This window comes from Mytilus galloprovincialis, chromosome 1, assembly GCF_965363235.1.
Source record: "Mytilus galloprovincialis chromosome 1, xbMytGall1.hap1.1, whole genome shotgun sequence".
Lineage (NCBI taxonomy): Eukaryota > Metazoa > Mollusca > Bivalvia > Mytilida > Mytilidae > Mytilus > Mytilus galloprovincialis.
In genome coordinates, this window is record NC_134838.1 from 990,524 (window position 1) to 1,014,393 (window position 23,870).

The following is a 23,870-nucleotide window of genomic DNA, read 5'->3' on the forward strand; positions in this document are numbered from 1 at the left end:
ATAAATGTGACTGTGAAATTCATTTGATGTTATATAGCAATCAACCAATCAATCTTCAAGTATACATTTATTTTTTGTGTCATTTCTAGATAAACTGCCAGGTAATAAAAAAAGATATTTTGTTTCAAAAACATAACGAAATTTGAATGCATGAAGTGAAGTTAACATCATGGCTACACATTATCATTGTCAACCAAGTATTCTAGTAAGAGTCAGACATAAAAATACTGTAGTTTGTACAAATATCTTTTAATCTTAATCATATAGATTTTAAAACCAATTAAATGAAAAATAAAGAAAAGTCATGTTAGCCTAGTTAAAATAAACAAAAGTACTGTTACACAAAAATTCTATTTTCAAATTTATTTATGTATTGTGATTATATTTTTATTGTAATTTATATAGACATATTAATGATTATAAATAGTTTATATTTATAAACATGTTATATACTTAGTTATTACATGTATCTTGTGTTATATAATTACTTATTAGAACTTTAAAATGCATGAGTAGCCTTTGTATTGTCATTTAATGCCTCTTTCTTTCTCATATGTCTCTTTTTACAGGACAAAATTTGATAATGTTTGGAAACTTTAAGTGAAATAATATTAAATTTATAGCTAACATCTTCATTTTAAGGATTCAAATTTACACATGTATCCTGCAGTTACTCACACCAGTCCAGCATACTATCGTAAAAAATAGATATTGTCATGTATACGTAAATAGCATTGAAATACAATTTTGTTTAGGGGCCAGTTGAAGGACGCCTCCGGGTGCGGGAATTTCTCGCTACATTGAAGACCTGTTGGTGACCTTCTGCTGTTGTTTTTTTCTATGGTCGGGTTGTTGTCTCTTTGGCACATTCCCCATTTCCATTCTCAATTTTATTTTAAATCAGCGTTAAGGTTGCTAAGATTTTTTTATGAATATTTTGATGAAAGTAAAAGGATTTTTTAAGTTTTGAAGTTACTGTTATTTGCATTTTGGCTTTTTTGCACTTCTGTAAAAATTTATCAATGAGTATGCATATGAGGCATTAAAATGATTTAAAAATGTAGTTTTAAAAGCTGTACATTGATTAAGTAGCATGAATTTTTATACGACCGCAAAATTTGAAAAATTTTTCGTCGTATATTGCTATCACGTTGGCGTCGGCGTCGTCGTCGTCGTCGTCGTCGTCGTCGTCGTCGTCGTCGTCGTCCTGCGTCCGAATACTTTTAGTTTTCGCACTCTAACTTTAGTAAAAGTGAATGGAAATCTATGAAATTTTAACACAAGGTTTATGACCACAAAAGGAAGGTTGGTATTGATTTTGGGAGTTTTGGTCCCAACATTTTAGGAATTAGGGGCCAAAAAGGGCCCAAATAAGCATTTTCTTGGTTTTCGCACTATAACTTTAGTTTAAGTTAATAGAAATCTATGAAATTTTGACACAAGGTTTATGACCACAAAAGAACGGTTGGGATTGATTTTGGGAGTTTTGGTTTCAACAGTTTAGGAATTAGGGGCCAAAAAAGGGCCCAAATAAGCATTATTCTTGGTTTTCACACAATAACTTTAGTTTTAGTAAATAGAAATCAATGAAATTTAAACACAATGTTAATGACTACAAAAGGAAGGTTGGTATTGATTTTGGGAGTTTAGGTCCCAACAGTTTAGGAATTAGGGGCCAAAAAGGGACCCAAATAAGCATTTTTCTTGGTTTTCGCACCATAACGTTAGTATAAGTAAATAGAAATCTATGAAATTTAAACACAAGGTTTATGACCATAAAAGGAAGGTTGGTATTGATTTTGGGAGTTTTGGTCCCAACAGAATAAGGGGCCCAAAGGGTCCAAAATTAAACTTTGTTTGATTTCATCAAAATTGAATAATTGGGGTTCTTTGATATGCCGAATCTAACTGTCATGACTGTGTATGTAGATTCTTAACCTTTGGTCCCCTTTTCAAATTGGTCTACATTAAGGTCCAAAGGGTCCAAAATTAAACTTAGTTTGATTTTGACAAAAAATGAATCAGTTAGGTTCTTTGATATGCTGAATCTAAAAATGTACTTAGATTCTTGATTATTGGCCCAGTTTTCAAGTTGGTCCAAATTGGAGTCCAAAATTAAACTTTGTTTGATTTCATCAAAAATTGAATAAATGGGGTTCTTTGATATACCAAATCTAACAGTGTATGTAGATTCTTCATTTTTGGTCCTGTTTTCAAATTGGTCTACACTAAAGTCCAAAGGGTCCAAAATTAAACTTAGTCTGATTTTAACAAAAATTGAAATCTTGGGGTTCTTTGATATGCTGAATCCAAAAATGTACTTAGATTTTTTATTAAGGGCCCAGTTTTCAAGTTGGTCCAAATCAGGATCCAAAATTATTATATTAAGTATTGTGCAATAGCAAGTCTTTTCAATTGCACAGTATTGCGCAATGGCAAGAAATATCTAATTGCACAATATTGTGAAATAGCAAATTTTTTTTTAATTAGAGTTATCTTTCTTTGTCCAACATAGTAAGCAAGAAATATCTAATTGCAAAATATTGTGCAATAGCAAGTCTTTTCAATTGCACAGTATTGCGCAATGGCAAGAAATATCTAATTGCACAATATTGTGAAATAGCAAATTTTTTTTTAATTAGAGTTATCTTTCTTTGTCCAGAATAGTAAGCAAGAAATATCTAATTGCAAAATATTGTGCAATAGCAAGATTTTTTTTAATTGGAGTTATCTTTCTTTGTCCAGAATCAACTTAAATCTTTGTTATATACAATATACAATGTATATTCACTTTTTACTACCAACTGATAAATTAAAATAATCTTTACCATTCAGTGATAACAAGCAGTTTTTTTACATCTTAATATTTTATGATGTATTTAAATGAGTAGTTATTGTTGCAAACTCCATTAGAAATTTTAATTGAGATTAATTTTGGAATAAGGGAAAGGGGAATGTGATTAAAAAAATTGGGTTCAATTTTTCTCATTTGAAATTTCATAAATAAAAAAGAAAATTTCTTCAAACATTTTTTTGAGAGGATTAATATTCAACAACATAGTGAATTGCTCTAAGAGAAAACAAAAACAAAAATTTTAAGTTCATTAGAACACATTCATTCTGTGTCAGAAACCTATGCTGTGTCAACTATTTAATCACAATCCAAATTTAGAGCTGAATCCAGCTTGAATGTTGTGTCCATACTTGCCCCAACTGTTCAGGGTTCAACCTCTGCGGTCGTATAAAGCTACGCCCTGCGGAGCATCTGGTTATTATTTTCGTGGATCATTTATATCATTGCTGGAGTTTTAGGAATTTCATGCTTTTATTTTCATGCTTTTTTTTCAATTGCTTGGCAACTTTCATTAGATTTGCAAAAAGTTTGATTCAATAATAGTTTTATTGGCTGTTTTTTTCATAATATATTAAATTAACTGGCCGCCTTTTAAAAAAAGTAAAGTTTAACTATCCACGAAACTAGAACAATTCATTATACCACTTTGCATGTTTATTTGAATATAATGCTTATAATAATTAGATTTTTTCTCCTCCTCTCCACTTACAGTCGCTGGATTACGCTCACCAAATATCAGAAAGGGATTGCACGATGATGCTTATTCCAATATTGCAGAAACGCCATCTGATCCAAGATGTGAGTTGTCAAAATGTTTTAATTATGATTCACAAAAATGATAATTTTGATATCTATCTGACTTAATGAGTAAGCCGTTTGATAGGTTACGATAAGTATACTTCTTTATACCCATATATATTATCCTCGACTTAATTATTCTATTAATCAGATTGATCTTTAGTACTAACAACTAACTAACAACCATCTAACATTTAATAGTTATGCTGGTATGAGAACCTTAATATATGAAATATGTTATTTAATTTCAGATCAGCAAACACCTTTCTCCATTATCCTACATAACTGCAGCTGTCTTTTGAATCAAACTAAATTAATATGTAATATTTATACTTGGATGAGGCAGTAATTTTAATAATCTCAATTTTATTTTAATACTTTCCTCCCCAATAATGTGTATTAGATTCAGGGTATAGGATGACCTCTCTTATGATCACTGTATTAAATCCCCTCTTATCTATACACTTCCTTTTTCCAAAAGTGACTTTTGATATACTTGATCTAGTTTTGGCAAAAGTTAGTTAGTCATTTTATGGTTGGGAGTTAAACTAAGTTTACATAGTCTCTAATAATAATGTCTTTATGGTTAGGGTTTTAACCAAGATATTCTAATTATCTCTACTGCCATCAAATTTCAACTCCTTTACACTTGTAACAATCTTTTAATGGCTTGATATGATAGGCAAATTATGCTTCTTGACTGCAGTTGAAAAAAAACTACATATGACAATAACGTGATAAGAAAAATAATTAATTTAAAACAAGATATCTACACATATTGCTGTTTTTCTTCTAATTGAAGTGCTTTAGTTTAATTGATAAAAATATTGTCTTTTGAAAAAATTTACTGTATTCAGTTTTAAACCTGTTACCTTGTCAAATAACATTTCTTGGAATGAATTAAATTGTTTAACTGGGACAACATCCCTAATGCGCCTTGAAATGAGGAACTCAAAAGTCATGTGTAAAGAAAAAATCTCTGTGTAGTGATATTGGACATGTTTCTATTTTTAACAAATGACTGAACTTAATTATTTGTGGTGATTAGGAAAGTAAAGGAACATAGAATAAATGTGTAAAAACTATGGAGCTATTGAATGTGTTCAAAGTATTAAATTTTCAAAGAACTTATTGTGTTAAAAAGGGGATATTTTACCACAAGGAGCCGCATCACAAAAGGATGTTCGGGGTTTGCTAATTTACGGAAAAAGTAATCTCACTTCGTACCCCAAAAATTTAACCACATATGTGAAAATGTCACAGCTTCGAAACGAGCTATCATACATATCCAAGTTTACGATATGGACTGAGCTACAGGAAAAAACGTTACCATTACCGCCTATGTAAAAACAATTAAAGATATTGAGCCAACTGTGTGACACAGTTATGGGAAGTCAAAGCCCTTTAACACCTTTAACACCTCCTTGATATTATTTTAACTGAATATTTATACACAAATCCTTAAAAAACAGTCAATATTTGTACAAACATTTCCAAGTTAGAAAGTACTGAAAATTGCCTGTTGTAATATTTAAAACAAACATACAATATTTTTGTTTAAACCCTATTTCATTTGCTAAATTAAAGCAAAACAGATAAGATAAGTAATTTTTGGAAAGAAGAAATAAGATTAATATCGCATTGATTGTGACACATGATGATATTCTAATACTTTTCACTATTTTTCAGCAACTGCTTTAGTTACTATTAGTTTTTCATTAAAAGACAAAAAAGGTTTGTGTAACTTATTAGATAGAATATTGTTTTATATTTGTTTATCAAAATGATGAGAATTTACATTTGAATTGAAATAGTGAGATCCATATGTTTATCACCAACAGCAACAAAAGATTAAATATTGGTATACTGTAATTTTATGATATTGATTAAGGTTTAAAGTGTTTAAAACTGTTATGAAAATCTTTCTAAGATGTGTTATTGATTTCTGTTATATAGAGTTATCTCCCATCTAGACTTTCACAGTATCCTTGTTAAAGATTTGTTATTGAACTAAAGTATATGAAGTTCTCTCCCATTCTAGGATATTACATTATCTTTAGAAAGAAAATATTTAATAATTTATAAAAAATAAAAAATGTGATATAATCTAATTGCCAATGAGACATATCTCCTTTTGTTTGTTTATTTCAAGAAACATCAGCTTATATTAAGAACAAAATGTGTTTTCTTGCAAGATTTGAAATTAATAAGATATAGGATGTGATGTGAGTGCCAAGGAGACAACTCTCCATCTAAATAACAATTTATAAAAGTAAACCATTATAGGTCAATGTACATCCTTCAACACGAAGCCTTGGCTCACACCAAACAACAAGCTATAAAGGGCCCCAAAATTACTAGTGTAAAACCATTCAAACGAGAAAACCTACGGTCTAATCTATATTAAAAACGAGAAACTCATGTAAATTACATAAACAAACGACAACTACTGTACATCAGATCGCTGACTTAGGACAGGTGCAAACATTTGCAGTGGCATTAAAGGTTTTAATGGTACCAAACCTTCTCCCTTTTTCTAAAACAATAGCATAACATCACAACATAAAAAACCACATGATAAAATATCAATCAAAAAACGTAAATTAACACACTAAGACTATAAATTTGATCTGCGCTCCCTGAATGCAAATGCACAGTTAAAGTACATTATTTTTACTTTTTAGGTGTAATAATGGACAACAATGTAGAAGAAGTAGATAGGAAGAAACTGCAAGAAGAATATGAAGCTTTTAAAGAACTTATTAAGACAGTGTATGTATTTCAGTTTTAATTATTTTTATTTATTAGGTAGCATTGGGGCATAATTTAATTATAGTAGCATTGGGCTATAACCTAAAAATGATAAACTATTGTATATTTTGCAATATATGTAATGTTATTTATATCCAGCTATTTAAGAAAAAAAATTATAATGAGAAATTATATGACACCTAGCTGGTTTTCAATCTTCAGATCCAATCACTCAATTTGACAATTACTTTCATCAGATTAGTATTTAAGCCTAGTCATTTTTCAGGACAAACCAATTGATAAATTAATAAAAAAAAAACTATCCTTTGTTTTGTATGTGCTGTTCTTTGTTTTTAGAAAACAACAGCAACAAGATGATCTTGATGAAGGAAAAGATAAGCCAGTTGTAGTTCGTTACTATGGAGACCACAAAAAAGAAGTCCTTCTAAAATATAGAAAATCACCTGTAAAAACAGATAGTCCAGTATTAGGAAAGTCAGGGAAAATCCGAATACCCATCATTGGAGATGATAGAAATGAAGGGAAACAACTCATACAGGCCACAGTTCATGATGGAACTAGTTTTGTGTAGTATCCTTTGTTAATGATGCCATTGAAATTAATGATACTGTAGATTCATTATTATTCATGAGATATCAACTTAAGTTGATTCCATGGTTACCAGTAAACTACGAATTAGATGTCAAGTTGGTTTCATGGTTACCAGTAAACTACGAATTAAATGTCAAGTTGGTTTCATGGTTACCAGTAAACTACAATTAAATATCCAATGAAGTACACATTTTCTGTAGGCTTGAATGTAGACTGTGGTAAAACCATGAATTCGAATATCAATGGAAATACAATTTTTTGTTGTATCCATGAAAATTGATACATATGAAAGAAACTGAATCCACAGTTACTAGAATACAGGCTGTGACATTTATAAACAAAGTAAAAATTAAAATAGTATTGTTGTTTGGTTCTTATATAATTTGTCTAAAATAAAACTTTTTCACAATTTATTAGATACAGTGCATTATCCTTAACTATTGTCAGTTACCCCTCTGGAAAGCCAGCTATAATGTTTAGTTCTGCAGGATATGGTCGCCCAGGATATTACTTGGTGGCATATGATGATGGCAACAATCCTAGAATGCTAGCTTGTTTTACTCCCTGTGGCAAGGGAGTATGTTTTAGCAATACCAGTAAAAATATTAGGTAAGAAAGAGAAAGGAAAATAACATAAGGAGGTCTCCTAACACAATTGTTCTAAAATATCAGGTAGGTTTTGTTGTCTGTCATCATAAGATCCATCAAATCTACTTGTTAGAAGTCATGTCCCCAAGAATCAGAAATTTCAAAGGATATCACGACACTGATAAGATATATAAAAAAGACATTGAAATGGAAGCTTAGACTGGGCAAACTGCCATTCATCTGAATGTGTCGTCTGCTTAAGGCACTTTATTTTTTAATTAAAAAGATAAATTTAATACATTTTGCATTATAATTTCTGTTAAAGTATTTTTTTTAGTCTAAGATTATTGTAAATCATACTTCTTTCAAAACTGTCTCATTTTATCTAAGGCTAACAAAATAACAAAACAAAATAAGAAGTATTGCCAATGAGTCAACTATCCACCATGTTTTACAACACTAAAATAACTTTAACAATTCTACTTTTTATTGTAGGTTTTTGTCTACAGCAAAGGGAGGTCATTTAACCGACACTGAAGGTAGTGTTATACAGAGATGGAAATGGCCAATGGGTAGTGTTAAACTGGGGACTCCTGTTATATTACAGGTACAAATCATTACACTTTGTGGACTGTACATGATCTTTACAAAAAAAAAAAATTGCACAAAGAAAGAAATTTTACATGGATATGTATCTGTCTTAAACACTTATGTAGTATATATTTCACAATATCTTATATTTCCAAAATGAAAATAGGAATTAAAATAGAATACAGAACATGACAAACTTATTATGGTTGACTAACAATAGTTAATACTTCTTAAATTTAGGAGGAATTCTTTTGAATCACTACAAATATAAAGTTATGTCTTTGACAATATTGACTATAACTATCCTGCTCTGAAGTTTACTACAACAAAAAGAGATGTAATTTTGAGTTTTCTCGTGATATCTACAATACTGATCAAATAAATCATACTTATTAGTATTCATTACAGATAGTCAACTATGTTCTTTTTCCCCTTCACTTCACAGAAAGCTTTATACTGTATACCTTTCAACAGCAATAAACAATTCAAATCTGTTTTTTCCCAGCTCAATAGCCACCTAGTGTTCAGATGTTATAGTCAGACAAGTATGGCCATCGTGTTCAACTGTCAGAAAGAAACAGCCAAGTTTCCTATCTTACCTTATACAGGAGCTGTGGAGAAGGAAGACAATGTGAGTAAAATGGCAAGATAGTAATCAATAGTCATGTGATCAGGTTTTGAAAATGGAAAAGTGACAGCAATAATGTTTCTCCTAGATTTCAGAAACAGCTTAATCACTCAAAAAAAAAACCCCAAAAAATCTCACAGCATTTAAAAAAAAAATTTAAAGAAAATATTAGAAGAACCAACAACAACAATACTTTATTGTAAGAGGGTTGCACAGTTAGCTATATAACTTATCTTCCCTGAGGCCTGAACCAACACTAACATGTTTAACACGGACACATTCTGTATGCATGTGCCTATCCCAAGTCAGGAGCCTGTAATTCAGCGGTTGTCGTTTGTTGATGTGCTACATATTTGTTTTTGGTTCAATTTTTGTACATAAATTAGGCCATTAGATTTGTTGTTTGAATAGAGATTTGTGTCATTGGAAATCATACCACAATATAAACACATCTTTTTTTTTATATTGTCATTATATTCAAATATATGCTGTAACTGAAACGATAATTATGTATTTTTGTCAAACAATGAAGTAATTTCCACTGAGCTATTAATGACATCCTTGGTTAATAGTTGTTAATAATCCATAAGTGTTTTGATTAATTATTTATATTTTTTACATTTCTATATTATCAATTTCTTAAAATAAATTTTAAATTAATTTGCAATTTTTTTTTTAGGAACAATTACTTACAGGAATTAACTTTACTTCAAGAGCAGCCAAAGAGCTTATGAGAATTTTTGCACCAAAAACCAAAACGAAGAACAGAGGAAAACAGAAAAAGGTAAAAAGAATAACATTTCAACAGAATTTGAAAATTGGATCTGTCTGAAAAAAATCTGTAACATAGAAATCATAATGAAAAATTGCCTTACAAGAGTCTTACAAAGCTCTAATTAATGGAACATTGCCTTACAAAGTTCTTATTAAAGGAGGTCTAGTTCTTGACTACAAGTAAGAATCCAAAGATTTTTAAATTTTTTTTCTCAATTTTTAAAGTAATTTTTATGCCCATATTAGTAGATGACTGTTTTTTTTGTTAAATAGGGTGTCTTCCTCTATCTTGGATTTGGAAATACCAGAAAACAAGTAGCTATAGGAAGATGTGGTGTGAGTGCCAATGAGACAACTCTCCATACAAATAACAATTTAAAAAGTAAACCATTATAGGTTAAAGTACAGCCTTCAACATGGAGCCTTGGCTCACACCGAACAACAAGCTATAAAGGGCCCCAAAATTACTAGTGTAAAACCATTCAAACGGGAAAACCAACGGTCTAATCTATATAAACAAAACGAGAAACGAGAAACACGTATATATTACATAAACAAACGACAACTACTGTACATCAGATTCCTGACTTAGGACAGGTGCAAACATTTGCAGCGGGATTAAACGTTTTAATGGATCCAAACCTTCTCCCTTTTTCTGAAACAATAGCATAACATCACAACAAAGAAAAACATACGATAAAATATCAATTGGCAGACTTAACTCAATCAAAAAACGTATGATTAAACAATGAACGAATAAATTTGATCTGCGATATCTGAATACAAATGCACAGTTAATTAAATATTAGAGACAAACATTCATGACCAAAAAGCTAACAAACAAATTCAAACACAGGACATGACTGAGAAATATTTAACCAATCAATGTTCACTTTAGAAAAAAAACGTTTTTTTTAAGGTCTAGATCTTTAATAGAATGTGCAAATTTTTAGAGAAGTAGATAATTCATGTGTAAGAAATTCCACTTCTACATAGAAAATGACATGTTTTATCATATTTATGATTGTATTTTACAAAAAACCAGAAATGTTTTATTTGAACAATTTTTTTCCAACTTTGCCACATAAGGGGAGGCAACTCAAATGCAAGGGCAGATAATTCAGATTAAGGTATTTTTACAATAGAATGTGTTAGGAATTTCTCTATTTTATTATGTAACAAGAAAACAGGTCCGGTGACCCCATTTTTTCTTTTTCTTAACTGAAAGCATACTATTAAAGCTATCTTCTCATATGTTATCTCAAAATTCTATGGTGTAGTTTACGCTTTATTGCAGAAAATTGGGGTTTCCATGCATAATCTATACAAAATTTGACAATTTTGAACACCGTGTAGCATGAAAAAAAGCCCGGTGACCCATTCTTTTTATTACTTTTTTTTAAAAAGCATAATATAAACTTCATTTTGGCAAATTATTAAAAAAATCTATGGATTATAATTTAGACACCCCATCTACCTTAACCATGTGCAATTCCTATGATTAAACAATTTGCAATGGTGGCTTGAAATATGAATATTGTTTGTATGAGCTGAAAAAAAGGGAAAATGATAGGTTTATTTCATTGAACAGGAACCCAAAGACAAAAAAAATCCAGACACCAAAAGGTTATATTCTCTTAATGGGCCCTTGAATTTGGAAAATAAAAAAATATTGTAAAATATTGTATATTCCATACAAATTTAATTTTGTTTTAATAACCAATAAGAAAAGTACATAATTACTTTCAGGTGAAAGCCCACATAGCTGAAATGCAGAAGTTATTAGAGTTTCCTGATAAACTACAGTATGAGCACGAATCTGAAAGAGACTTAGCAAGATTACAAAGAAAAGCAAAGTAGGTATAGTTAGGTTTGGGTAATAAAAGAATACAGATAAATTGGACATGAGACAATACTCTAGTAAAATACAAATAATATCCAAGATTACAAAGAAAAGCAAAGTAGGTTAAATTATGTTGTCTTTTGCAGTCAAGTAAAAATCATATAGATTGGGACTAGAGATCTGCAATACCATAAACTTGAATTATTTACATAAACATTAATTATTTACAAGTCATACAATGTTTTCAATTAAACTTATAATATAAATGGTTTGGAAATTATCAGTTCCTAGTTATAGAAAAATAATGTAAAGTGAAATACAAAAATCAATACTATTAGATTGTCACATGCTGTGAAATGTTTTTATTGCAATATTCACAGAGAAAACAAAATTTCAATTGATGTTAAACATTATTGAATCATTGTAAAAATCTAATTCCTTTAAATAAAAAACAAAGATGAGACAAGAAAACAGACAACCAGTTCTGTTATTGTTTACAGTTTTAACAAAGCAGCCTTCAATTCAAAGTAGCTTCTGAAATGAAGTGGCCAACTGGCGACCAGACATGAAAAATTTAGTGGCCAACTCAAAATTTCAGTGGCCAGGATATAATTTCAGGCCGCCTACATTTTTTTTCTAGCTAAACAACCCTTGCTGAATAAAAATACAATTTTTTTGTTCTGTGTTTTTTTTAATATTGTTGAGTGTAGAAAATAGTTTGTATAAATCAATCGTAAAAAAAACCACATGTTTATTTAATTTTATGCTTTATATAACAATCTGTGATGTTTAGTGGTAGTCTGAAGCCCAGTCAAAAAAAAATCTCATCAGACTTTTGCAGTAGCAAGCGGACATCTGAAATCGTTGTAGAAATTGTAGCCAGTAGTTTATTAAATCTATGTCGTAGACTATGAGAACAAGTTACAAAATTGTTGCCAACCTTGTTTCATCTGTTTACTGACGAAATCATGAAGGAGGCTCGACCATGTGCTTTTAATAAACAATCCACAAATGCTAATGGGTTTCTTACTAATGGCACATAATAGTCAAAATTGTGACTGAGAGTGAACCCAATAATTTTGCGCCCTCTAGCAGCCTATAGCCTATAGAGGTTAATTTAGCAATCAGAGATTAGACAGAGATCGGCGGAATATAAAGACTGACATTATTCGGGTTAGACTGAGAGCAAAATAAGAAAATAGATGGATCTGTGCCAATTTAAGTCAATGCTTACAAATGACCTACAATTGCCTGATGCAATAAAGCGCTGATAAGATCAAGCTTAAATCTAAAAGGCGCTTGAAATACAGTATAAATTTGTGTTACTGTCCAGCGCTCAGGCGATTTTTTAAAACCAGACTCAGATCAGGGCAAATTTCCAAAAATTTCTGGTTGCCTGATCTTTAATATTCTAATTGCCCAAATGGTGACCAGATATAAATTTTTGGTTACCAATCAGCTTTTAAAAACGCCCAAGCGACCATTTCAATAGACTACATTGAGGGCTGTAAAGTATAATTTGTTTCAAGTTATGTAAATTTAGAATAATAAAAGTTGTAAGCAGTCATGAAAAATAAACCTTTATGAATTATTTCTTGTAATATATTGTATGTAACATGTAAATTTGCATTGTAATTTTAAATTGTAGAAATTTAGTTGACGACTGGATGGAACATTATCGTGTAACAATAGGACTTATCTCCCCTGATATCAGCCGAATGAAAGACCGACCTGAATTTACAGATTACAGACGCAAGATACAATCAGCTAGAATATCAGAAAGACTGGACAGAGACCCAGCAAGCCAGAGACCAGTACTTGACCTGGCTACTGACAGACGAATTAGAGCCCCATCAGCACCATTAGGTAATTGCAAAAGGAAATAGGATTTTAAACTTATAATACTTTCTTATATCCTAACAGTCAGTTAAAGTTCTGTACTGGAGAAGGTGTATACATGATTTACTGCTATTTTAGAGTACTTAATATAATAACTGACAGAGGATTTAATTAAAGAATACCAAATAATTTTGTAAATTTCTGGAATCAGGACACCATAGAAAATTCAAGGGTATTTAATATTTTATTTTTATTTTCAGGAAAATTTGATGCATATTGTAAGATATCTAAAATGTCTGAATCAAGGTTCAATTATTATTACTTTGTGAATTTAGATTTGTGTTTGACTAAACAACTAAACCAAATTCAATGTCACTTTGAAAAGCAAGATTAAACTTGGCTTATTGTTTTTAAAAGAAAAGGTCAGCCTAATTCATATTTATAATTAGTAGATAACTTTTTATCTGATACTATTATTTGGATTTGTATATGTTATGACTTACCAACTCATGTATTTATTTTAGCCCGTTCTTGCCTAAAGAAAGGTAAAGTTAACCCTATCTAAATGATCACCTATACAATCAGAATCCCTGTCCTATATTTCCTGAGCGAATCCTTTAAACCAGAAATACCAGTTGAAAGGGTTGAAATAAGAAAGAAAATTGTTTGTTTCTTTTTGCAGGAAGATTATTAGGGCAAGTTCAAAATACAAATGCCTGCTGGATTTCTTAGTTTGATAGCCTACATATTTTTTTAAGTAATATTTATCTTATTTAATTAGTCTTATTTCAACCCCAAAATACTTCATTGCCAAATTCAACAAGAACACTAGATTTCCCTACCCAAATGACATAATTCTTCTTAAATGCCATATGTAATTTCACTTTCAATTTTGAACAGGAACCATTAATTGTCAGAAATAGTTTATATTGTTAATTCTTTTCAAATATTCAACAATGACCAGCCAAAAGTTGTAAATCGTTAGCTAACACAGTAACCATCTCAGCCAGTCACGTCTTGCATGACCTTGTCCTAATCTTAACATTCCAGTACCTATATTAAAGATTTTGGAGAATTTCTTATTCTCAATAACAATGCATGACTTGTTCATAATTTATTTGGTATGTGGATTTTTTTTGCAGCATTTTAAATCTGATTAAATATTTTGAATTAACTTCCTTGGTAACAAAGCATAATGAATTAAAAGTATTTGATATTTATAGATAACTGATGATCATCTCAATGATTTTCTCGCTTGAAAGTGAGAAAAGCAATCAAGTTGAGATGACCAATGATAATCTGTTTATCGCTATTTTACCTATGACGATGTTGTCAATTTCATTGACAATGCCACATGCACTCTTAGTTTCTAGCGGTAATTTTTCATATCACTCGACTGTACTGAGAAAGGAAATTATCAGCAGGATCAAAGGAAAATTTTCCTAAAATAGCGATAAGAAAGCTTGCTGAAGGGAGTACATGTCTGTGTAAAAGGTGTCATAACTTTGACCTAAATTTTGTGTTGTTTATAGATTTAGATGTATGCAGATGAGACATTTTGGTGAGTGATCTGATTTTGTGTTGGTTATATTATTCAAGGGATGGTGCGGCTAATAGAAGTTTAACTTTATGTCAAACCTGACCATGTATCCTTACAATTATTATCACTTTCAAAAGACAATTTTTTTAGTAATTTGTTTGGTTACATATGCTGCAGTGCAATTATAATAATATCTGGTCTGAAAGAGTTTAATTTGAATGAATGCATGTTTTTTATTTCCAGTTTTATCACGGACCACACCTAAAGACACTGCAAGAAAATCTGCTGTGGCATCAGTGGTTAAGTTTGATGACGAGCCACATGAGATCGGTGATGATGATGTGTCACCCACTGCATTAGCTGTCCTAGAGAGATTAACACAGTAGGATTATTATATTGTTTAGGGAATGGGGTGGTATTTTGACACTTAAATTTGATTGCAGGTTGGCCATAAATAAACCTTGTTGACAAGCTACCATTGGAGTTCAACACATAAAAATTTGATGACATGGCATAATTTTAAATTGGAAGAAATTTTTATCATTTGACAGAAGTATTTTTGTTTTTCTCATTGAAATTTCCGTTCCCAAAAATCATTAGAAACACATATCATAGATTTGTTTGTTTGTTATAGTATACAAAGAAATCATGCATTTTTATCTAAATTTGCTGCAATTTACTTTCAGGTCAGCTGGTAAAAGATCCACTAGAAGTACTAGAACAAGTTTATCTAGTGCTCCTGTGTCTAGACAGTTAACAAGTTTGAGCCATATAGACTTGTCATCTGTCAAAGTCCATTGTCCAATAGCTATTCGACAACAGCTATTAGGATTAGAGCGGCCATCTTGTCGCTGCAGCAGACATTACATTCCACAGATCACTGACATTGAATATGATGATTTTGTTTCAACCGAAGCTCCAGAATCACAAGTTATTGTTATCAGCGTTATTTCGTCATTGTAAGTCAACTTTCAGTTCCCTATATACGTATTGTGGTTATATTTGATATTGACATGCACCCCACATCTTGTCTTATTCATATTTCGAGAATTCCTACTGTTTTTTCCTGATTTATAATCTTATGTTTAAAAAAATGTCACTTCTTTAATTTTCACTATACTGAAGTTCTAAGACTATGTTGATAATTTTCAAGATGGCTGAGAAAAGTGTCTTAAGAAATCAAACAAATAATTGATACGCAAAGTTTTCAAAATAAAATCTCAGATTTTGGTGTGCAGTGGCAAAAATAGAAAATTATTGGTAGACTTTCAAAATTTGGGCACCATTGTAACAGAAGCAAAAAGAGTTATTTCAACAGGGGAAGGGAAATACAAAGTTTTCAGATGATATAATTCCACAGAAATATGTCTGTTCTCTTTTTCAGATTTCCATATGTTAATTCAGCAGAAGATATGTTGGAAGAAATTTATATGAATCAAAATAGGAATCGGACTAAACCTTGTGTTCAAGGACGGAATGATACCTATAGGATTTTTCAATATGATATTAATACGGCAGCTGAAGGGTCACATCACACAACACCTCTTCTTCTTACTCGGCATAATGTAGTTCCTGGCATGATTCTTGTGAGTCCTATTATGAATGAAATCAATAGATATAAATTCAATAGCTCTGTCAAAAATTTAGCACTATTTATTTCATGTAGATGTTTCTAGCTGACTCTTATGTTTATGATGTTACGTTAATATGCAAAAGAAAGGCTTTGAATAAACACAATCTATACACAACACGTGTTATCTACTTACAGTGTTCCAGCTAGGCCGTTTTCAGAGGGCGCGGCGCCCGCCCTTTTCGGAGTGGCGCCCTGTGCCCTTTTTACAGTTTCCAGGGCGCCCTGCCTTTTTTTTAAGATCGATTGCATATTAATTTGCGTATTGATATGATACGCTAATTACTAAATTTTACCTGGGGAAAAGATTATGACTTTGTTTACCACCCCAAGCTAATCAATGGTGACAACTGGTGTCATAATCTGTTGTTATAGGTAATCCGTTTATCGGATGGGTCATTAATGATCATCAACATTAATTCGTTCAAATAGAATCGGTCAGTCGGCAATTATCTTTGAAGAAATGTGCATACAACAACTTGGGCACAATTTGCGATGTTTACCGTAGTTTCATGGAAGAAACGTAATGACAGAAAGTTGGAAAACCATTATAAACTCGTTGAAGACATTGTTTTACTTGTTTTCTGTAAAATAAACAGAAAATTCAGACGTATTTGTCATTGACTGCCTTCATTTTTGATACGAAAATAACAAAATCGGCCTCCATATTGTGATCATATTTACATCATATTTACGTACTGTTTATAATCCTCAAAAGAAGGAGCACACCCGAATAAAGAAAGATAACTCAATCTGATTTTTTTCCTAGCATTGAGTAACCCATTTACATATTCTAAAATGTGTCTCCATACTTCTTGCTTAAGAATATATATGTTTAGGTATTTATTTTGAGTTATGGGAAAAGTTAAAGAGGGTCTTAGTAGCAGTGTTGGTAGGGTGCCTTGGTCATCTTTTTCTGTATTCTTTATTTTTGATACTATTTTTCACTGTTGCTTTATATCCTAAAATTGTGAATTTACTGAGCACAGCTGTTTTGTGCTGTATTGCCATCAAGCACAGCAGGGGTAGAAAGGTGAAACTGGTAAAATGTGGTAGACCATAGAAACAGTATGAAACAGATCTCCTTTCAAAACATACTGCATATAAAGTTCAACTGTGCCAAGCAATGATAAAAAAAACTTGTGTGACAAGCTGCTTGACAAGTTTTCAGCCTTAAAAGTAGAAAGATAGAGTTCTATATGGCCTAAAGATGTTGATCTTGTATAACCTGTGATTCAACGAATAAACACAAATGTTTGATTAACATCTTTTATTAAAATATGCCCTTTTCATATTATCATATCACGCGTTAAATGCCCTTTTTCAGGATTGGCACCCTGCCCTTTTGAAAACCTAGCTGGAACACTGACTTAACCTATCAATTTGCATAATTGACTTTTTTTTAGTTTGATTTTTTACTGCCTATAAGTTTTATTCATTACAAAACTCTATAAATTGTGAAAAGTTGATGTTAAAATGCTATACTGTTTACATGTCTTAACACATCCTAAATGATATTTTAGATGTATATGAATGGGCATCTGTCATTCTGTGATCATATATTCAATGGTTATGGTAATGCAAGAAGAGACTTCAAAAAACAAGTAATGAAAACCAGATTACAGGCAATGCAAGGGTTCGCCTTGCCCAGAGATTTCAGATTCAGGTAAATATCAAGTATAAAAGGTAATTTAAATTAAAATAAGACATTATTAATTGATTGTTGATGTGTAATGCCATGTTAAACACTCTTGTCTATTTCGTGGCAACCAGTTTTTATTGGTTGAAGATGCCTGAGTACCTGGAAAGAACTACAACATTAGGATAATGATGGTGGTTTTTGACAATGTTGACTTGCTATAAAGGCCTCACACGATCGACAACTTTGAGAGTTCATATTTCCCTGCTTATGAGCTGATTTGATAAATATGGCATGTATTTATTAACAAGTTCATGATTTGTATTCTTCACTATATACACTGATATTAGGAATCAATTGATATTTTCAGTCCAGTGAAGGGTAAATCTGGGATGAGATCAGCTTGGGGTGGAGAGATAGGGGGTACAGGAGTGGACCACTGGGGTAATCCTGGAATGTCCGTAGACTCTGCACTAATGCCAATACAACGCCCCCTCACATCTTCGACTGACGAGGACAGAGTGGACAGACTCAGAGAAAACACAAATATACAGCAAGTCAAGTAAGTCTAATGTTGTAAAGTCATGGCATTTTATATCCTTGGTAAGTGAAGATACCGCTGGGGACATTAGAAAAACATTTTTGTAGGCATTAAGAGAGAAAAAATACAAGTTCAATCTATAACATATTATGCAATGTGAAGAATTATTATTGTTAATAAGGGTACAAGGTTTTGTAAACTTCCAGGTTTAGAACCACGAAACAAACTACAGAATTTTATTTTTGCAGTTAACTGATCAGAATGGATTCAAATGCCAATGAGCAACATATATTTTACCAACCAAAATTAATGTCTAAATTAGAAAAATCAATGTTTGAATGGTGCTAATATAAGTGATGTAGAAACCTGACCTTATCATTACAATCAGTATTGTACATTATATATATAATTCAATGTTCCATGGCGTATTGTGTGTTTTATATTATTAGTAAATAGTTGTATATATTAGCTAGATGTTACCTCCTATATACCCTATCAATGTTCACGGTGTTGTAAATAAATCCCTCTCACAAATCACGGGGAATAGTTGTTTTTCAAGTGAACTCTTAAATTTCTAGAATTTCACATGAACATTTTTAGATAATTCCACACAATTTTATAAAAAATTATTGAAAAGATTAAAAATTCTTCACAAGAAAACAGGACAGAAAACTTGAAAAGCAATTTCCTTTCAATTTATCCAGTTCCGGTTGCATATTGAGGTAACTCTCAAGACACACAATTTTTCCAACTTCAATGAATATAAAATATCTATTCAAAACATATAATCTTCTTCTTAATACCTTTATTGTTTTGCAACACAATGTATTGGAGAGGGACAGAAGGGCCTTTTTCTGGAACTATGCATCTTCAGGAATTCAGAATGAAACCACATCTTACCACCCACCACCCCAATTTGATAATGAAATGATAACTTGAGTAAATGATGTCACAAGATTTAAAAAGTAATTATCTTTTTCTTAGAAACCTAGAATAAGATGTTATAATGGTCTCAGAAATTTAGCCTGCTTTAAAACTAAGGACTATTTGTTGTATAATTTCTTTTGAATTTACAATTTTATTTCACTTTTCAAGGTGGATTAGGTATAGCGTGCACTGATGGAAAAAGGGATTGAGGTTTTGGATCTTTTTGTCAAAACACTTTTCACAATTTAGCTAGTGACAATACTAAAAGTACTTCGCTTAATTTAGAAATCATTTAATTGAATACAAGTAGATTTTGATGTTATAGTATTGTTTATTAAATTTTGCCATAAAGAAGATTTGGTGTTCAACCAAAGTTCTAACCTCTAAATGATTATATAAATACATGTATTATCATCTTGAATAAAAAAAAAACATAGTAGTTATTTAATATGAAAACCCAAATGGAATATATATGTTTACATTGGAACTTATTTATGGTATCTCTATTTTGATGGTTAGAATACAATACAAAATATGAAATTGACCAGAGTAGAACTAAAGCAATCTTCAGAAATTTCAAGACTTGTTGGCGTTTAAACTGTGTTTGCAACTATCAAAATAGATTTAACCCATCTCAAGAAAATATGTCTATGACTGCTTGGTTTTTACAAGAAAAAAAACTAAATGTTAAAATAACTGAAATGTATTGTCACTTTAAGTTTTTTTCACTTAGGCCTAGGTCACAATTGTTGCTTGTAGATTTGAACGGTGACGGAGATATTGATGAGGATGTTCTTACAGTTTTCCTTGGTGGTAGCTAATAACCAACTTTCTAATTGCAGATATAGATAAAACATTACTTATCATTAAAAGTTACTGATTGATGAAATAAGTAGCATCATATTTTCATTTAAAAATTTGTCTTTGATAAAATGGTGAAAGCCCTATAATGTGTTTCAGGTTTCTTTCTATATGTGGTCAAGGAACGTTACCAGTATTATGCAAGTTAGCCTGTGTATACTATCTATCTTGATTGTGTATGGTGTGTTATTATAAATCTACACCATACTGCCACTGTCATTACTAAGAAACAAATATCTAACAGATTTGATAACCTAATGTCACATTTTTTTGTTTCTAGCAATTTTAATCTTAATCAAGATGTCTTCTCTAAAGAAAAAAAAAAATTATTAAAAAAGTAAAAATAACTTCAGTAGAAATTTTCATTATATCTTTATAACATTTTTTAGGGAAATTTATGCTAAACTTGGGCCAATGCTATCAATTGAACCATTCAAGAGGAGGTAACTTGTGTTGTTTAATGCTCGCACATTTATAATCTAAGGGGAATCACCTCACAATTCATTCCGGCATTTCATCAGCATGTCATTTACTGCTTTAACAAAAATATGACAATGAATGCTATTTTTTTTTCAAGAGAATAAATCTTAATATAAATATGTATGCCATTAATACATAAAAAAAATGAAAAACTCAATGAATCACTTGATGCATTTTGCATTCAGGCTAGCATTGTAATTTTGGCATGTTTTCACAATATCATTTGTGAGAAGCTTATTTATTCATTAAAATTTTCATTAATTAACCAGATATAAAGATATAGAAGTTTCAGGGATCAAGTTTAAACTTTCTTATTTTTAAACCAGACTTGAATGAATTGTGTTTTAACAGAAATTTAGATATACTAGGAATAAAACTCACAGTGATTGTGTTAACCAACACTTTATGCTAATTTATTTAAAATGTAATTTATTTTTTAAATCTGTTTTAAATTCCTTTGCATACTAATGGTAGATTTTATTTTAATATTTTAAATTCAGAATCTTATTTGACTATTTTTTAATTTTTTTTTTAGAGTTTTTGCATTATAAAAACTTCTATAAATATTTCTTATTTCTATTTTTGGTTTGTATCTTGTCTGGTTTGATTTTTATGAAATAGGTTTCTTGCCATTGACACTGCATGTAGATGAGTTGTTTTATTATAACTTAAGTACAAATTTTATCATGATAAGATATATATAAGACATGCCTGCTAAACATCTATAAAATTTACATTAGTTCTTGGTGTGTCAGTCTGGGCTGTACATAAATGTGATGGCAGACTCATCTTCTAATTATCTAAGTAAAGAAATGAGGGTAGATGGGCATAAGAATATATCTGAAGCATAGTTACACCTACATCATTTCATTCTATATAATCATTCATGGTGGTCACATAATGTTTTGATGGCCTATCTCATTTATATCTTTTCAAGATCAGAATGTTTAATTTTATAAAATGACTCTTTTTATGAAGAATTTTGATTTTAAAGTTATTTTAATATCTTAATCCAATTTGAATGTAGAAATTTCTTATGTGTTAAATTAAAATTATTTCTATGAACCTACATGTACTTTTTGTTTGAAGAAAAAGTAGTTGACTATGTTATTCTCATCATTTGCTCATGAGAACCAAGTTGAATTACTAGTAAGTCTGTTTCCCATTTTTTTGTACAGAGAGGAAAGGGGCCAGATCATTTATGTAAATTAGTTTGTAAGTACAATGGAAGGATTGATTTTGTAGTGAAGCAATACATGCACAAATATTTTAGCAATGGTTCACTACCTTTTGGATTATTGATATTATTTTCTAAAATTATACCCAAGGAGGGTTACATGCAGTAATTTAGGGCTGCAATTTTTATATATTTTTTATATTTTACCAAATCAATTAAATAATTAAATATTCAAGCTATGAAGATAGGCACTCTTTCAAAGTAATATTACTTTCTGGTGGAGATATTATTTGTTTCAGTATTTTGTATTTAAAAATAATTCTGGAACAAGTAGTGTCTTTTTCTAGAGCAGAACATTTATGAAAGAGAAAAATGATAAACCGTAAAAATAATATTACATTTTAAAGAGTGCACAGGAGGAACTAAAGTCACACAGAAGTCAACTTTTTACCATAATATTGTTTCTGAAACTTCAAATAACAATTATTTGCATTGGTTTTATTCATTTTTCACTTATACAAAGTCCTTTAACAGTTCATGACAATTTTAATTTTATTACCAACTCTACTTCGTAAATTATTTTGAAATTTAAGAATTGGACATTAAAACTCAAATTTAAAACTCTCCCATCAGACCAATTGTTTAATAATTCAAAACTTGACCAATTTAGTATAATGAAAGATAACAACCAGTTTGGATTACACCAAAAAAGGTGTTTGTCCTGAATATGCATGTTCAGTGATCATTAACATTGAAAATGGTCAAGCAGCTCAGTACTTGAAAACATTTGTAAAAGTGTTATTTTAAGAACTATCTTTGGGTAAAAAAAATCCAGCTTATTTTGTTAAAAATGTTGTTGTTAATCCACAAGGTCTCAATAGGCAAAACATTTGATCCAAAAGGTCCTTATGGGCAATACAATAGATTCTACTCGCATGCTGGCATGGCTTCACATTTTTTTTTATTCAAGTAGAGATGAAGTCGAAAGAAAATGATTTCTAAATTCACCTCACTTGATGGTGACAATTGTTGCACTGTAATGAGATTGCTGCAAAAGTGTTGGGAAATGTATTATTACTTAGAAGTGGATGTATCTTTATGAGAGTACATATCTTAAAGTGTACCATCTATCAGAAGAATGTATTAAATGATCTTATGCACTTTAGACATTGTTCATAATGGAATGTGAACTGATATAAATGATTAATGCTGTTGTGGTGTCTAAAGTTTACGTGTCTTTAACTCATGTTTTGGTTTTGAAGCTTACCTTAACACTCCTCTTGATATTGTTTCTATTATTCAAAAAAAAAAAGTACACAATTTTTTAAGGCAAAAACTGGTAAAATTAATAAATAATTTATCAATTTTTGAAAAATGAATGTCACATTCTATATCTGCAAAATTACAAGACCTACAAGATAAAAAAGAATGAAATTATTTTGTTGACACATTTTCAATTTTATTGTGTCTAAGCTTGAACTTAAATTTGCTACACATATGACTGAGAAATTGATAATTTAAAAAGGATTTGATTCAAATAAGGTAGAAAACTTTTAAATCATTTGAATTTAAGCTTCCATGATTTTAACATATTATCCAAATATCAGAACTTATTACTACAAAAGATGCAGAACGCAAAGTTATAGTATTGTGAATGTTTTCTTTTAGATCTTGCATATTTCATTCAATCTTGTTTCATGTTTGGTTATTTCATTTGATAGACTTATTTTATTTGACTGTATTTTAGACTAGTATTAGAATTGTATAACATTAGTTAACAAGTATTAAACACATATA

At 30.4% G+C, this 23,870-nt stretch overlaps 1 protein-coding gene across 10 annotated transcripts in view; it reads left to right on the forward strand.

Moving 5' to 3' along the window:
- The window catches only part of LOC143062443 (uncharacterized), a 36,786-nt gene that overhangs the window by 9,044 nt on the left and 3,872 nt on the right, over positions 1-23,870 (forward strand). For 4 of the 10 annotated variants that reach the window (XM_076234161.1, XM_076234135.1, XM_076234155.1 and 1 more), the window contains 17 exons: positions 3,566-3,652; positions 5,342-5,386; positions 6,337-6,424; positions 6,761-6,994; positions 7,463-7,624; positions 8,099-8,210; positions 8,700-8,825; positions 9,502-9,606; positions 11,346-11,452; positions 13,088-13,305; positions 13,803-13,823; positions 15,062-15,200; positions 15,505-15,777; positions 16,203-16,404; positions 17,972-18,114; positions 18,458-18,649; positions 20,806-20,859. In XM_076234161.1, coding sequence (XP_076090276.1) covers positions 3,566-3,652; positions 5,342-5,386; positions 6,337-6,424; positions 6,761-6,994; positions 7,463-7,624; positions 8,099-8,210; positions 8,700-8,825; positions 9,502-9,606; positions 11,346-11,452; positions 13,088-13,305; positions 13,803-13,823; positions 15,062-15,200; positions 15,505-15,777; positions 16,203-16,404; positions 17,972-18,114; positions 18,458-18,649; positions 20,806-20,859 — 2,308 coding nt within the window. Of the gene's footprint in view, positions 1-3,565; positions 3,653-5,341; positions 5,387-6,336; positions 6,425-6,760; positions 6,995-7,462; positions 7,625-8,098; positions 8,211-8,699; positions 8,826-9,501; positions 9,607-11,345; positions 11,453-13,087; positions 13,306-13,802; positions 13,824-15,061; positions 15,201-15,504; positions 15,778-16,202; positions 16,405-17,971; positions 18,115-18,457; positions 18,650-19,723; positions 19,766-20,805; positions 20,860-22,074; positions 22,112-23,870 lie in introns of those variants that run through there. The other 6 variants (XM_076234169.1, XM_076234157.1, XM_076234166.1 and 3 more) reach the window with 5 other exon arrangements.